Here is a 16,335-nt window from a genome sequence, read left to right as displayed (position 1 = left end):
CATCTGGACACTTTACTAGACAAGCAGCAAGTCGGACCTTTATGTGTACAAACATCAAATATGAAGCTGCAGTCACTTTTTTGGTGCTGAAATCCCATGCGGTGTGAATGTAGCATAAGAATACGCTACCCACCCAATGCATTTAAGCCCTAAACAAAGCCTTTGTGATCATAGAGGCTCTGAGACCTCTGCATCCTGTTAAGAGGGCAGTTCAAGGAGGGGTCCTTCTGTATACTCCTCATAAATCCTGTGTCTTCTTTCCTAAAGTTTGTTTTCTTGTAAAGCAGTTAATTCAGATCACTTGTGATCCATAGTTTATTATTTGGGAAGCATTGGGAAGCATCCCAAATAATAAACCAAAAAATGGTTTATTATCTGTGAAGTAAATAGCTCCTCTTTCTTCTCCTTGGTCTTAATCTTGCCAGATGTTAAAGAGCTGCTCCCAACTTGCTATTGTTGCCATGGTTACACATAATAACAAGTGTCCAACAAGGATTAAATATCAATAAAAGTACTTCCAGTTTCATAGCATTGAACATCAGAGCCCAAAAACATCAGAAAAAGAAACTGATATACAAATGGAGGAAGTTATTTTAAAAAGGAATATCGGTCAAGCTGGCAGAACTACGCCAATGTGCAGCTACCTTAAGTGGCACAATTATACATTAATTATTTAGAATATGTTTTTAAATATTTAATTATGTGCTTGATATAATTGAAAATATGGGGGCATCAAGAGCAGTAATTTCTACTGGGCTTAAAGTGAATATGGTCTGTAAAATAGAGAGGAGATTTCCATTTGGAAAACTCAATCTGAAAAGGAGAATTTTGAAAAAGTTTAATTACATAAAATCTATGAAAAAAGTTTTAAAGAATAAAAGTTTAATTCCAAAAAAAAAACTTTGTTTCCCCAAGATTGAAGATGTTTTGCTTCCCATCTAAGAAGCTTTCTCAACTCAGAATGTCTTGAGTAGCATTTGAGTTCCAGGCTTATAGAGTAGCCCAAATAAAAGCCTTGTTATGGTTTAGAAAACATACAAATTGAAGCAAAAAAAAAAACACCCGTTCCACCCCTTAGTAATCGGGAGTCATAGATGTTGTTGTTTGCCTGCAAAATCCGTTACTGGCCCATGTCTCTGAAAAAGGGAGTCGTTAGGGTCATTGCTGGCCTTGCTGAACAGGTGAGATGTTTTCTTCAAACTTGGGAAACAAAGTCTATCGGTTTGTATTTTTTTATTTTTTACTTTTTTTGAATGACTTTGACCTGGTTGACTGATAATCTTCCATCCATTTTCCGACACGCTTATTCCTACTGGGGTCGCGGGGGTGCTGGTGCCTATTTCCATCTGTCTACGGGCGAGAGGCAGGGCAACACAGAGACAAACATGATAAACAACCATTCACACAGACACTCACACCTAAGGACAATTTATAGAATCCATTTAACCTAACTGTCATGTTTTTGGACTGTGGGAGGAAGCCGGAGTACCCGGAGAGAACCAACGCACGCAGGGAGAAAATGCAAATTCCATCCAGAAAGGCCGGTAATCGAACCCTGAACCTTTTTGCTGCAAGGCAGCAGGGGTACCCACTGCTTTACTGAGCACTAGAGACTGAAATTTTTTCGGGAATTCCACGGGTCACGGGATTCCCGTGGGATTCCCGTGGGATGGGAGTCAGTATTAGTAACGATCACGTGATTGGGACGGTACAGGATTAAACATTAACCGGAGCAGACGGGAGCGGGAGCAAACCAATAGTAACTAAAAAAAACTAGGATTGATGCCAAAAAATAAAATAAAATAAAATAGGAAAAAAAAAAAATCCAGTATATTTTTTAGTTTTTTTCCTTAAAGCCTACACTATAATGTGAGTCAAAAAAACTACACGACCCAAAAACCAACAGTGCTTCCGCTCTGAGTTTTTCACCCGCGCTCAAAAACAAGAATGGGAGTGGAGCAGGAGCGGGAGTCATTCTGAATGGGAGAGGGATGGGAGTGGGAGTAATTTCACCAGGAGTGGGACGGGACAGGATTTAGATTTCTACTCTGGCGGGACGGGACGGGACACCATTTTTTTCTGTGGGAGTGGGACGGGACAGGAGTGAAAATCCACTCCCGTGTCAGTCTCTACTGAGCAATGAGAATCTTCACCAGAATAAAATTAAAAAATATATTTATACAGATTAAATATCAGAAAAGAGCAAGGTTACTCTTGAAATGCTTTTTTATGATGCCTTTTTGGATTTAATGTTTTGTTCAAACTACTATTCACAAAATATATTCTTTACTTGCTAAGATAATGAAAACAAAATACACTCCATGCAAACATGAGGAAAGTCCAAATCATTTGAACATCAGCAGCTATTGGCCATGACTGGCTGAGGATTAAGTGGAAACTAACAAACACAGCACTAGTTCAGGTGTACTTTCTTCACCAAACGGAAAACAGATAAAAGAAAGCTGGCTGAAGAAAAAAATTCAGGATTTTGACAGCAGTCTGGATGAACTTTTTTATTTTACATTCATTGTATTATTTATGACATTTTAAGTATTGTGAATCCAAACAGGCTATTAAGTATTTTCTTTATTCATCTTGATGTTGTGATCTACTTTTTCCCTCAGGTTTGGGATCTACTGTCCATGTGCTGTTTGCTGTCACCACAGTCCTGAAAGCCAGAGAGAACTGACCTCTGCGTTGCCACTGTTGTGGAAGTATGGGATCATCCACTCTGGGCAAGGCAGCTTCACTTGATGCACTGCTAATTGAATGCATTCATACATTTGGTGAGTAACACAGGACCTTGTCATACCTGTGAATAATTGACTCTTCATTATGGGCCGTTAATGTAACGTGTTTCCAAGTTTAAAATCTGAACTGAATTTGGATTTGTTATAACAACAGGCTGACTTTATTTACATGGCCAGATAGTGTTTACTGAACTGAATTTTTGGAACAAAGAAAGCAATTATGCCTCCGGTTGAAATCAGCAGAAAATAACGTTGTGCACACGCTGCTGTCTGCTGGCAGTAGGCAACTTACTCATCCATCAACTTGGCAGCTTCCAAAGCTTTAGCTCCTGTTTCAGTAATTGCCAATGTTCATATTGTATTCTGAGCTTTAGTTTTGTGTCTTACACCATAGAGTTTTTTTGTTATTTTTTAACATGATCCAGGACTTACCCTAATTTTCACGCCTTTGCTAGATGTTCTTGACTGACCCCTCTGTTCCACAGGATGTGGTGCAGATATGGCTCTGCAGCTGACCACAGCAACTCTAGTCTGTCGTAGGTTTTCCTCCTGGAGCGCCACTTTGACACTCAGGGTGCATAACAAGTTGTTGCAGCAATTGGTGAAAGATTTATATGAACTGCAAAGTACAAAACCAACACTAAGGGCCCTGTCACACCTTGCCGATTTAGCCAGCATACTGTATGCCCGACGTCCCAGAATCTCCTAAAATGCTGGCAGATGCTGAACTTTCTATGTATTTTTATTTTGTGCAATGCACCCGTAGGGGGCCAGGTCTATATAAAAAGATTTCTTTGATCAGGGTGTTAACCTAGCTGTTTACCGCCCGCCCCCCACAAAATGAATAAATAAAAAGGAAAAAGGAAAAGAAAGAAAGAAGGCTTGCAGTCGCAACAGAATCCGTGCCATGTCTGTTAAGAAGTTTGTTGGTCATGGGTGTAAACGCAGAGAGGATCCATCCCCCTCACCTTCTCCGTTCAACCTATAAAGGGGATGAAGTCTGGAGCAAAACTGATAATTTCCTCCTGTGAACCTCCTATTATACCAAAATGCTGCCGATACGCCATTATACAGTAGCTGAAAGTTAGAAACACGTTCAGCGCTCGTCTGGAACACGTCAGATGTGTTGACATGCATTGGAGATAAGTTCTTGATAAGTTATGCATAAGTTATGCGCAAGTTGCTCGTAGGTTTTGGATAGGCCAGACGCCAGGACTTATGAGTAACTTACACTTAAAATATGTCAACAATCAGATAATTTACCTGGAACCTATGGCCCATTTATGGTGTATACTGGAATACGTTGGGATATCGTATGTCGACATGTCCCCGCGTGATTCAGCATGCTTCAGCATGCTCATAAACTTATACAAAACCTACCCATAACTTATCCAACGTATTCCACTGTTTTTGCCAGATTTTTCATACGTCAGACATACGCTGGTCTAACTCGTCAAGGTGTGACAGGGGCTTAACCAATCTCTTATGCGGGGCATACACTGTAAGAGTTTTTACCCTTTTCGGGCTGATTCTCCAATTGTGCGAGAATTTCTAGGATCGGGCTGAGATTCAGCCTTAAGGGCTGGTTATACTCCCACAGCAGTGTGTCGCAGTAAGCTTGTCATATGAGGCAGACATTTTTTATTTATGCTCAATATTGAAGCGTAGTCTGCGCTATGTTCATTCCACGCCACAACGCAACAGGGGGAAATCACAAACTCGCTGTGGGTCTAGGTATGGCCGATACGGTGAGGAAATGTGGGCAAGTTTGTCTGATAACGGAGGCAGATGAAGGCGAAAAAGAGCTGTTATCCAGGTGGAAAAAAGGGTCCCAGCATTCTCACGTACCTCACTCCTCTAGCTGGTTCAACTTCACGAGTAGTTATCCGTAATCGCGGTCATACAAGCAAATCAAGCTGGTAAGGTACCAAACAGGAGATACGCATAGTGTAGAGCGGATGTAAATTTGACTAATCAGAGGCCTCCTGTCTGCGGCACTGTCTGCGATCACCTACAAGTTGGGAGAGGTGCAACAGAGTGTCTGTGGAGGGAGCGGGGACATCTCTGCATTCACTGTGACACCTATGCAGACGACCTAGTTTTGAAGTATAAATCAGCCTTTATCATGCGTCATGTAGTATACAGGGGGTAACGAGCGGCATTTTGCCTCTTACAACCACCTCTCCTGATCAGGAATCGTGAGAAAATCAAATGTTTGAAATTCAGTCGGCCCTTCTGAGGTGTAAGTGGGTGAATCCTGCTGTTGAAGCAAAGCTACGAGCCGATTTACCAGAACCTCGAGCACTGCGCATGTGGAAATAACGAAGTTCTTTTTTCTTCCAGATTGACAAGTCCCACCAGCACCATCTCTTGGCGCTGAGTCCAATGTGTCGTTTTTGGACATACAGTGTGATTAGCTAGATCACATCAGAGCGTTGGGCCGTACAGAGGAAGAAAATACATTGTACAGTTTAAGCTATTGCTGAGCACAACGGTTGAAAATATCGTACTGTGTATGCCCGGCTTAATGTCCCCAACGGGGAGCAAAAGTAGTGAGCAACTGTCCAAACAGTCAGTTTGAGTTCACTATAAAGTCCACTATATAGTACCTGCTCTATATAGCGAGGGAAGGATTTAGGGGTTATGGCAAACATTCAGAAACAGCCTAAGTCTCCCCACTAGGTCTACTTTCTGTGAATGGATTTCATGTAAAAAAAAAAAAAAAAAGAATTTCAACTCTCTGCTCTTTAGAAAAAAGGAAAAATGCTTTTTGTTTTCTCTGAACATTATTTGAACAAAAAGAAAAGACATTTTTAATGTGTTAGACTCCTGCTAAGCACAGAAGAGAAAAACTTTTAGTGCAGAAACATATTGTCCTTGGTCAGTAACCAGATTTTCATTTTAGCTCACCTGGGGTTAACCCATTTTCCTTCAGTAGATTAGAGTTCCGGATCTATGCTTTTGCCTTCAAACAGACCCTAACCTTCCCTAAGTGATGCGTGATGACATCAAGACTAATCAGTTGTGAAAAGCCTTAGGATTTCAAACTCACCTAAGACACTGCTGAGGTGATAATTGTTATGTTATGGTACATTATAAAAGGAAAAACAATGTGTGATGTACTGAAAGTTACATACTAGTGTGAATCAAAGCAATTTAAATAATTCAAAAAAAGTCCACAGTAGTTGTCCATTAAGAATTATTAAGAAAATAAACACCCAGTCTTGGTTTTCTCTGCTGTCTCACTTACAGAAATGATCCATGAAACAGAGATGCATTTATTTGATAGAGATAGGGAAAGGGGCAAAACCCCAAAATATAGCCTGTGTGACCATGGGGGAGTTAGATGGGGGAAAAGTGGACCTGACTATTAACAGGCATCATTAACAAATTTTATATCAGAGTGCACCCAAAACATTCTGGAAGACAATGATAAATGTCTAAATTTGCCAATGTTAGTTGAATGTGCTGAAGTTTTCATCTCCTCTGCTCTTTTCTTTGCTCTTCCAACTCTTTTTTTTGTAGTACTACCAATATTAACTCTCAACTTATATCCTTCACACATCAATTAAAAGCACTCTTTCTTTAAGATATATCGTTACCGGTCTTCATAGGATGCTTCCAGCTTAAAGATCTGCCCAAACACAGACATAACTAAAAATAAAGGGTGATGTCCTACCTGCTGGGCATTGCTCCCTGACGCACCCCCACCAGTAACTTGAAAAAGTGTGCCTTGTACACCCCTGGGCTTGAGCGGGTCATGAGCTGAGGAGCACCCTTCATGGATGTTTCGCTCCTTTGACCCAAGGACATCTCTTGGTGGGATATCTCCCTGTCACCCCTTGCTGATGCCCTAGGCGTTAGGCCCATACCCCCTTTCTCTCCGCTTTAGCAACAACCAGAACCTATACTTTTCTGCCTCCTCTGCCAATTCCCTGATTGATTTGCAATGTCCAGCTCCAGAGCATCCGAGTTTGCACAGCAGCTGGACCATTAAGGTCCCAACAAATCTCCTACAGCCCACCTCAGTGGGGCATGTGAGGGCTTTCCAGCCAGCCTCTCTGCACTCAGCTGCCTAGTCTCAATATTTGGCGCTTATTGGCAGCCTCCATGTCCTGTTCCCACGGAACAGTGAGCTCCACCAAGGGGATGGTCTTGCATGGAACTGACGACAAGATCAGGCCTGGCCGCAATGATGTCTCCACTATCTACCTTGGGAAACTGAAGTTGTCTCGCCAGGTTGACCCTCGTCGACCACTCACCCCTAGGTGAGAGTAGGCTTGATGGTAATGTGCGGTTGGCAGCTTTGGGGTTGTCCCAGGCTCTTGTGAAGAGGATGGGCGGCATCACTGCCTCTGCCGCCTCTGCCAGCTTACTCAACACAAAGTCGTGTCTCTACCTGTACTGACCTTGAGAGATTGAAATCTTACAACCAGACAGAATGTGCTGATGTTGTTACAAAATGAGCAGCTCTCTTCATTACCAAATCATTGGTGGGGGTTTCGTGGACAGGGTAGGGTGTCATGGGTGTCTCTGATCAAGAAACCAAACCTGGCTTGGGGGACACAGCTCACACCATGACATGGGCCTGTCTGAGAAGCCTTCCCATGACAACCAGCCTCACTGTCTGCTCTGTGACACCTCCTTGACATGGAGACGATCCTGTCTTGCCTTGGCCACTTCTGTCACCACCATGGCTCTCTGCTGTTCTTTTGAGGCCTTCGATTAAAAGAGAGGGGTCTGACTTTTCCCCAACCCTGCTCGACCCTTCTGGACTCTGCCCACCACCAGCTTGTACAGTATCCCATTGGGGGCTGAGGCTACTCTTGCTTTGTGCACAATCTCTTCTACTTTGATGAACTTGGGCAGAGCAGTGTCAAAGAGGTAGCATGGAGCATCTGGGCATGGAATATAGCCTGGTGGTCCTAGCGGAGTTTGTTTTGATGGGTCTCTGTTGTGTTCCTAGAAGTAACTTTCCAGCTGTTATTGTGTGATCTCCAGCTTGCTGCTAGTCTTATCCTCTAGCAGCTGCAAGTCTCAAAGGATTCCTAAAACAGCTGCTCCTCTCCTTCATCTTCGGGGTCTGCGCTCTGCTCCCCGTAGGCCTCTAAGGCTATTCCTAACCTCCTCCCATAATGACTTAAGGCCCTCCCTCTCCTCTGCATCAGCCTTTCTCCACTGCTTTCGTAGGTGACGTCGCCTCTTCACCAGGGGCACTCGGGGCAGTGACCCCCAAACTTGAGGAGTGGTTACAGCAGATCCCTGGAAATACATCAGACATCTCGGTCCAGAAAAGTGCAGTTCTAGGAACAGCAAACTGCGTGCGACAGTGGTGTCAGATGTAAGAGTTTGCCCTGAAATCGAAGGATTGACAGTTCAAGCCCTGGCTCCGACTTTCAGTACCGTTGGGTCCTTGGGCAAGACACTTCACCTGCATTGTCTACTGATGGTGGTCAGAGGGCCTGGTGGCGCCAGTGTAGGGCAGCCCCACTTCTGTCAGTGAGCCCCAGGCTCATTGTGGCTACAATGTGGCTGGTCACCATCAGTGTGTGAGTGTGCGTGAATGGGTGAATGACTGAATGTAGTGTAAAGCGCTTTGGTCAAGTCTCCTGACTTGAAACAGCACTATATAAGTACAGGCCATTTACCATTTTTACCATTTACTGCGCACAACCCTCAAGCTCTCCAGAAAAGTGCAGTTCTAGGAACAGCAAAGATACTGCACACACTTGGAGGAAAAAAGGGAAAGTGCCCATGTTGAGTGGGTGTGGAAGAGAGTTTATATATATATATATATATATATATATATATATATATATATATATATATATATATATATATATATATATATATATATATGTATACTATAGTCAGAGTCCAACCACATCTACCCCCACATCTCTCCACTGTTGCTACAAGCATGCTTGGTTTGTAAGTCCACATCTGTAAAATGCGTTGAAATGACATGTGTTGGGAATTGGCGCAATAGAAATAAACTGAATTGAACTGAATGTTAAATATCATACCCCCTTACTTTCGGCTGTTACTTTAAATATATAATGTATAACTACTCAAAGTAACAGAGCAAAAACAAAGTGTTAAACACAAAAAATTAGAAAATAGTAACGCCATGAACATGTAATCAGAAAGCCTTTCTATGCAATTAGAGTTAGCTATGCGTGTAGAAAGTCATATAGTCAAAGTACGTAACAAAGCTCCTTCAAGACAGACATTTTGTTTAATATTCCTTCTATTGAGCCTCTTTTTCTTTCACAGATGATGACGGTCAGCTCCATGGTAACCTGCTTCCACGTACACTGCTCCTAATGCATCGCTGGTATGTTACATCGGCTGAGCTTGCAGGAAAACTACTGATGATATATCCCATCGCTGCTGTAACGTGTCTCCATAATGCTGTTCTATGTAGTGATTTTATCTCTAGTGCAGTTATCCACCTGCTTTTCTCTTTCCGTAGAGATGGACAGAAGAGATCTTAGAGTAGACCTTTGTTCATAGAGTTCTTATTGCACATTGAAAATGGTCTATATCAGGGGCAATTCCAGTTCGTGAGGGCGGGTATCCTGCAACTTTTAGATGTGCCTTTGATTGAGATGACTCTGGAGGAACTGACTGTGTCCGAATGACCGCTCTACCACTCAGAGAAACCACTCAGAGAGCACGGAAAAGGTTTAACAGGTTTATTGAAGGAGTAAAGGGTATGGATCTGGAACTCAGTAAGCTGGTGACTCGGAACTGGAAGTGAGAAGGGAAGTACAATGGTAAGTTCAGGTTTAGTGGGAAACTTGGTAGCTCAGATATTTAGCATGGTTTGGAACTCACGTTTGAGGGGGGCCTTGTTAGTCCTTGAATCCAGACTGTGTGGTGAATCCAGGGTAATTTTAGCACACTTTGGAGGGCGGACAAGTTAGACTACGTAGGACCCGGAGGAGTAATGGAGCGGACTGTCACTCGGATCTCCGATGGGAACTTGAACAGAACATGTGGAGGTTTTCCCCTGCTCAGTGTGACTCGGTTTTTCCTTCCAGGGGAGAGAAGGTCCAGGTATCCAGTTACACAGGAAGGCTTCCTGATGAGGAGCAAAGACAGAAACAAGTTAGACTCAGAGAAACGAAGCTAGATTAGACTCGGCTAAACTCAGCTTGGCTAGAGTACCCCAAACTGACAAACACTCTGGTGTCGAGGTAGTGACAGTCCACTGCTCAAATACTCCTCCAGATAAATGTCCAATGAAGCGCAGGTGTGCAGGGAGGGACAGCAAAGAGTGCGCACCTCCTGGTGGTAAAAAAAGGAAACAAAAACAGGCCACACACTGGATTCCTAACATTTAATTGTAAATCGTCTTGTTCCATTGGCAAAGTGTCCCACTTATATCCTCAATTCAAGAATGCAATTATTTCAACAAAAAAAAAGACATTTAGATTTTAAAAAATTCCATTGTATACGGTGGACTATAGCAAACTGTGTTAACTGACCGGTCAGACAGATGATCACTACTTTTCACTCTCGGTTCATCATGTAGCTCCACCTCTCGGCATGGTGCCTGCACTGTCTGTCACAAATACAATTAATTTGACGAAGCTTTGCAAGGACAGCTCTCCTTGCAAAGCATTTGGGGATATAACTGCTTGTCTAGTGAACATGGATGATCACTACTTTTCAAGATTCATTGTGGAAAAATTTTCATCCACTACTTTTTCCCATTACACATTCAGACACTCATTAAAAATGGCGTAACCCCTATATAGTGCCCTATATATTGATAAGGGCAATGGTTCAGACACGGCTACTGACTGCACACCGGGGAGGTAACTTAGCCGTTGATTCTGGTGTGCTGTAGTAAATGTGAATCTAAAAGTTGCAGGACATCGGCCCTTGGGAACTGGAATAATCCACCCCTGGTCTATATCCTTGGCTCTAATGAGATTCCATCTTTGTCAACCCTTTAATCATATCAGCCTGTAACATCTCCATAATAAGTTTTTTTTTAGAAGATCTGTTTTTAATTGAAAGTCCTTAACCAAAGTCTACGTACCGTGACTGTAAAGATGACGACTGCAAGACGACCAGGCTAAAGATTTGCTATTTGATGAGGTAAAGAACCAAACACACATTCTGTCTTTACTGGCACAACTTTATTTAGGCTGTACACCTTTCTATTTCTAAACCTGCTAAATATTGCTTCTTTTCTATGTCTAAACTTGGGTTTAAATAATTTCTCATGGTTTTACTGATAAATTGCATGAAATTTTAGCCCTGCCACAGTTGCACTAACTCCACCATGTTGTTATCGCGTCCCTTACCTCTTTACCCTTGCTGCAGTCATAGAGGAGTTGCACCAACCCTGCACACTTTTCTCGCATCTCTTTCCAGTTTACAACTCCATGGCCTTAAAGGGGTCGCATCAATCCCATTACTTTCCCACACTTTTTCGGACATCTTTTTCCTGTTTACCTCTTCCAGTGTTTTTGGGTGTCACACAAGCACTGGACGTGTTTTTACAGTATCTCGCCTCTGTTTCTTATATACCCTGCATGCATTTTTAAAATGGATGCACAGTGTTGGTGCAGGGATTAAACAGGTGACCCATAACAGGATCAAGTCCTGGCCTGGTGACCGCTGACCCATGTCCTCCCCTCGCTCCCTAGTTCTGTTTACTTTCAACTACCTACTTTCCTAGAAAGTAGTTAGTAAGTACTTTCAAGAAATACCAACAATAAAGTTCACTAAAGCCTGAAAAGGGGTCACATTAACCCAGTGGGTTCTATTCCACAGTTATCCATGGGCTTCATTGCTGTCATATAGCATATGGACCCTCTGCTCCTTTTTTCTGTTTTCATGGATTGCCTCACCATCTGGTCCCTCTTAGGAATGGGCAGTGGCGCCTCCAGAAATGTTTCATGGGGGGGGGGGCAAATGGGGCTACTAAAAATCTTGGGGTGGCACATTGAAACTAAAAGCCATAATTTCAGGGTTTGAATCAACTATTGTGGTAAACCTGCCAGTAGAAATCACAAAGACTTTAATAAACACCTACTCACCTACTTTATTGTGTGATTTTTAATGTTACGACACTGGTTGTGCATAATGGGATGAAATGCTAAACGGATGCTACTACAATTAACACTGGCCAGTGGGGCGGCCAGGGCATTGCACAGGGTAACGGTGGCCACCCCTGGCCATCCCCTGGTGGCGCCACTGGGAATGGGGCATGGAAAAGAACACATAAAGTCCACAAAAAGGGTTTACTCTCCCCCTCAGAGATGGCGGACTTAATTTCCTGTTGATTTCACTCAATATGTGTTGCAGAAGTACAGAGGAGCACCTGTGCTGTGCCCTATATTCATTTACACCAAGCTTGATTTCCGCTGCTAAAAAGCATCTGCTGCTTCATTTTTTATGTTTTTCCACATTAAGGTCAGACGTCCAGTAATGTATCCAGATGTGCCAGATGCTTATGCTGCTCCTGTGTTCAATGGCAGAGAGCGCCATATGCTATATTTGCTTTGATAAGGGGGTAAAAAGTAGTTTGAATATATTTTAAAGTAAGAAAGTCCACCTGAAAACATCGTTAGTGCAGTCAGTTCATCCAGATTATGATCCTGCCTTTAAACATTATTTCTCTGTGGGAGCCGCTCAGACCCCCACATACCGGCGGTGCGCTGTAACTGTCCCCAGCAGCAGCTGCCTCAGGCCTGGTCACCTCTTGAGGGTTTTCCCCTACTGTTGGTGGCGGCTGGAAGTAGATGTTAGCGTTTTTCAGGCCTATGGTACAAACTGCAGGCACCAGGAAAATGAAAGTGAACATATTTTGTCGGCAGGTTTCAACATTTTAGGTTAATTTAGGCTTTAATAAACTGTTTCAGAGGAGTGATCATAGCGCTCTGCATCAGCAGCGCTGTGTCTGACTCCCTGCCAGCTCCCAGATCAGCTTTTCTGATTAGTTGATGTGTCAGAAGGCTCAGAAAATAGAACCCAGAATTCAGGCGAGACAGACAGAAGTAGTGCTAGACTCCTCGACTGCTCCGGAGGCCTCACCGGACACTCAGCAGGGGTAGGGGCTCAAGTCAGTGACTTCACAACTCAAACAATGGATAATAATGAGCATGAAAGCCACCAACCTGGCCAAGTTCAGTCTGTGCCCAGAAGAAGGAGCGTTGTCCAGAGAAGTCGAACTTCATTGCTTTTTACTGAGCCAGCACCTGAGGTCCAGGACAGAAGAGGAGCAGCGTCCTTCGGCAGCCAGAGAATGCATGGGGGCCGAATGATCCAAGAGGTTAATTCAAGCCATTGTCAGAAGGCAGGTCCTCGGTCAGCAGCAGGTGGAATCCAGGTAACAGTCCAGACAACACAGAACTGGCAAACAGGGGCAGTCAAAAACTCAGTAGTGCAAGGGCAGAAACAGATCAGGAACCGGCAGAACTAAACAAATGGAACCCTAGATTTAGTCTTGCTGAGAAGCTTGAATAATCCAAAAGTTGGGGTCCAGAGGCTTAAATAGTAGCAAAAACAGGCGGATGAGATAAGAGCTAATGAGCAGAGGGCAGAGCAAAGCAGAAGAGAACAACAAGGAACAAACCCAGCCTAAAAATGCAAGATAATTACATGATGTGGTGCATCCGGCAGCAGAAGTTCAAATTTTCCAACTCCAGCACCGCTGCTTGGGAAGCGTGTCACGCACCTCAGATGCTCAGAAGCTCATGAGGCGCTTCTCCAGCTGCTCGGTTGCGTCAAGATGCGCTGCCTCTCTAGACACTCTGCACCTTTTGATGCGGCTTAATGCGCATCAGCCGTAGACTTTGCATGTAAAACTGCTTATTCTGCTCAAAGCGCGTGCGTTGTGAACATAGCATTAGCACCATATTGCACCATCTCTAGTAAGTCAGAGAGGTTCTACCCATTGCATAGCCATGTGTTTCTGAACCCTTCCAGATGTGCCCTGCAGCTGTTCCATTGATGATTGTCGAATCAATTCGACATCAGTCTAGAACCGAGTGGATCATTCAGGCAGGAGGTCAATTAATCTAAATTAAAATGAAGTTGAGATTAAATGTAAGAGAGTATATGTGCAGACTGTGGATTGCATTTTCTGGATGTTTATGGAAAACCAAATTTACTCAACAACCATTATAAATATGGGGATTGAATTACAGAACATACCCATAAAATGAAATATTGAACTTCATTTATCCATGATAGACTGAAGGAAAACAAGGTAAGGTTTTATTCCATAATGAGCAGCCAAGCAAGCCATGGTTAGTACTGGCTAAATAACCACTTTTTCTGATTTATTGTTCTATCTAAAGCATACAGGTACACTGATATAGCATAATTACTGCTTACACATACAATGGAAACCCGGCATTTTAACACCAAGCTTGTTGTGTGCAATATCACTATAAGGACAAGACTAAGGCTACATTCACACCGCAAGCAGCAGAGGCAGCAGCGAGTTTTGTGCAGCAAGAGCATTGCATCATGAGCTGAACATCTGACGCACGCGACATGCTTCAGAAGCAGCAGCTGCTAAGGTTGGAAAGCTTTAACTTTTGCTGCTGAACACACCACATCAACCAATCAGAGAAGCTGATCTGGGAGCTGGCAGGGAGACAGACACAGAGCTGCTGATGCAGAGCGCTATGATCAATCCTCTGAAGTGGTTTATTAACACCTAAAATAACTTACAATGGCAAAACCTACCGGCAAAATATGTTTGATTTTATTATTCTGGTGCCTTCAGTTTGGATTACATACATGAAAAACGCTAACTTCTACCTCCAGCCGCCACCAACAATAGTGGAAAACCACAAAGAGGCGACTGGGCCTGAGTCAGCTGCTGCTGGGGATTCCCAGTGACAGCGCAACGCCTGTATGTGGGGGCCTGAGCGGCTCCGGCAGCGAAATAATATTTGAAGGCAGATTGGTAATGTGGATGAACTGACTGCACAGATGATGCTTCCAGGTGGAATTACTCACTTGAAAATAGATTCAAATTACTTTTTACCCACTGATCACAGCAAATATAGCTGCCATTGTTACAGACAAAGGAAGGATAGGCTAGCTCCACCCAACGCGCATCAGACCCCATGTTACGCCGCGCAGCAAAGAGGATTCAGCCGTGCGTCTGAACTAAATTTTTACCAGCATCAAAAATGAGACAGCACGCGCTTTTTTTCATGACATTCTTTCAGTCTAAACATCTGTATTCCCGTTAAACTAATCCAGAGACTAACACAGTATTTTAGAATAACTCATATCTAGAGCCTCTCTATCATGTAACACTTCATCATAGTTATGGTTCATTGTTTTTCCAGCATCTGCTCATTGCTACAAACCTGTCGTTGTACACATGCACATGTAGGTACTGGATTGTGACCTTCCCTGCAGAATTCAACCTGGATTTGGGACTGATCCAGATAATGGAGGAGTTCAGGGAGGCTGCCACTCAACTTGGTTGTGAGGCGCATTTTAAACTCATCGACATTTCAGCCATGTAAGACATTAAACACACACATCAGTGAAGAAGGTGAAATTTTGTTTGTTTCAATGAATGGTGCTTTTTAATAAAACATGGAAGAATTGGAATCTGCCTTTTTTCATATATTATATACACTGAATTTTTTTGCACTGAATTTTTTTATTCATTGAATTCCTTACACTGAATTTTTATGTTAAAAATTTGCCTGCAAAAGATTCGACTGCAAATTTGTTGACCTATTGGTGAACTCAAGCCAAAGCAATCTACACTACCAAAAGGTCCACACATTTGCAACTACTTTTTTTGCAGCTGAATTTTCACCAGATAAAAATTCAGTGTGAGGAAGTCAATGTGTAAAAAAAATCCAGTGTTTAAAATTCGGTGCAAAAAAAAAAATCTGTCTAAAATTCGGGGTACAAAAAAAAAAAAAAACAGATTCCAATTAAACTGTTTTTCTTCCATAAGCAACAAAGCTGAGAAAAACTTTTCAACTTCTCTCTGCCAATTCGCAGCAGCTCCCTCTGCTACTTTTTTTTTTTATTTTCTACTTTTTTTTCCACATTTAATGTAGAAAACAACATATAAAATGTGATGCTTGGTTACGATCCTGGTTTGTCTAGCTCAGAGTGAGTATCTTTACGTCCAACTTTGAGACAGCTGCTGCACACATAAATACATTTCTTTCTCCATAGAAACTGGAGGAAAGGGTATGTTCTATTGTTTTTTCTGTCCTGTTAATTCAGGGGTTGGCAACACAAAAAGTAAATTTGGTTGGAGCTGAAAAAAATTGTCTTAAATAGACCTAGTCAGGATTCTAAGTGTATATTAGCTCACTATCAAAAGGACTAAGTAGGCTTAAATACACAATAATAATAAATGGAGAAAATGACGCCATGTGACTAACCCACTGTACAATATTTGGTGCTTTAAGTTTAACTTCCATTGCAGTATCAATGTCTTATAATTTTTGAATCAATTGGATTATTTACTTCAACAAAAGAATTAGATTTTCTGTGTTATTTGTATTTTGAGGATTTGCGAAAAAATGGATTAAAGGGACACTATGCAACATTTTTCAGTTAATTAATG

At 42.6% G+C, this 16,335-nt stretch overlaps 1 protein-coding gene across 1 annotated transcript in view; it reads left to right on the top strand.

The window, feature by feature from the left end:
• The window catches only part of rasgrp3 (RAS guanyl releasing protein 3 (calcium and DAG-regulated)), a 61,452-nt gene that overhangs the window by 20,299 nt on the left and 24,818 nt on the right, over positions 1-16,335 (top strand). The window contains exons 2-5 of the mRNA XM_015387145.1: positions 2,625-2,786; positions 9,027-9,129; positions 10,800-10,862; positions 15,130-15,261. Coding sequence (XP_015242631.1) covers positions 2,717-2,786; positions 9,027-9,129; positions 10,800-10,862; positions 15,130-15,261 — 368 coding nt within the window. The 5' untranslated portion in view covers positions 2,625-2,716. The remainder of the gene's footprint in view (positions 1-2,624; positions 2,787-9,026; positions 9,130-10,799; positions 10,863-15,129; positions 15,262-16,335) is intronic.

The sequence above is a fragment of the Cyprinodon variegatus genome, unplaced genomic scaffold (assembly GCF_000732505.1).
Source record: "Cyprinodon variegatus isolate N-32 unplaced genomic scaffold, C_variegatus-1.0 Scaffold386, whole genome shotgun sequence".
In the NCBI taxonomy this organism is placed as follows: Eukaryota; Metazoa; Chordata; class Actinopteri; order Cyprinodontiformes; family Cyprinodontidae; genus Cyprinodon; species Cyprinodon variegatus.
Note: the sequence above shows the minus strand (reverse complement) of the source record. Positions and strands in the feature narration are given on the sequence as shown.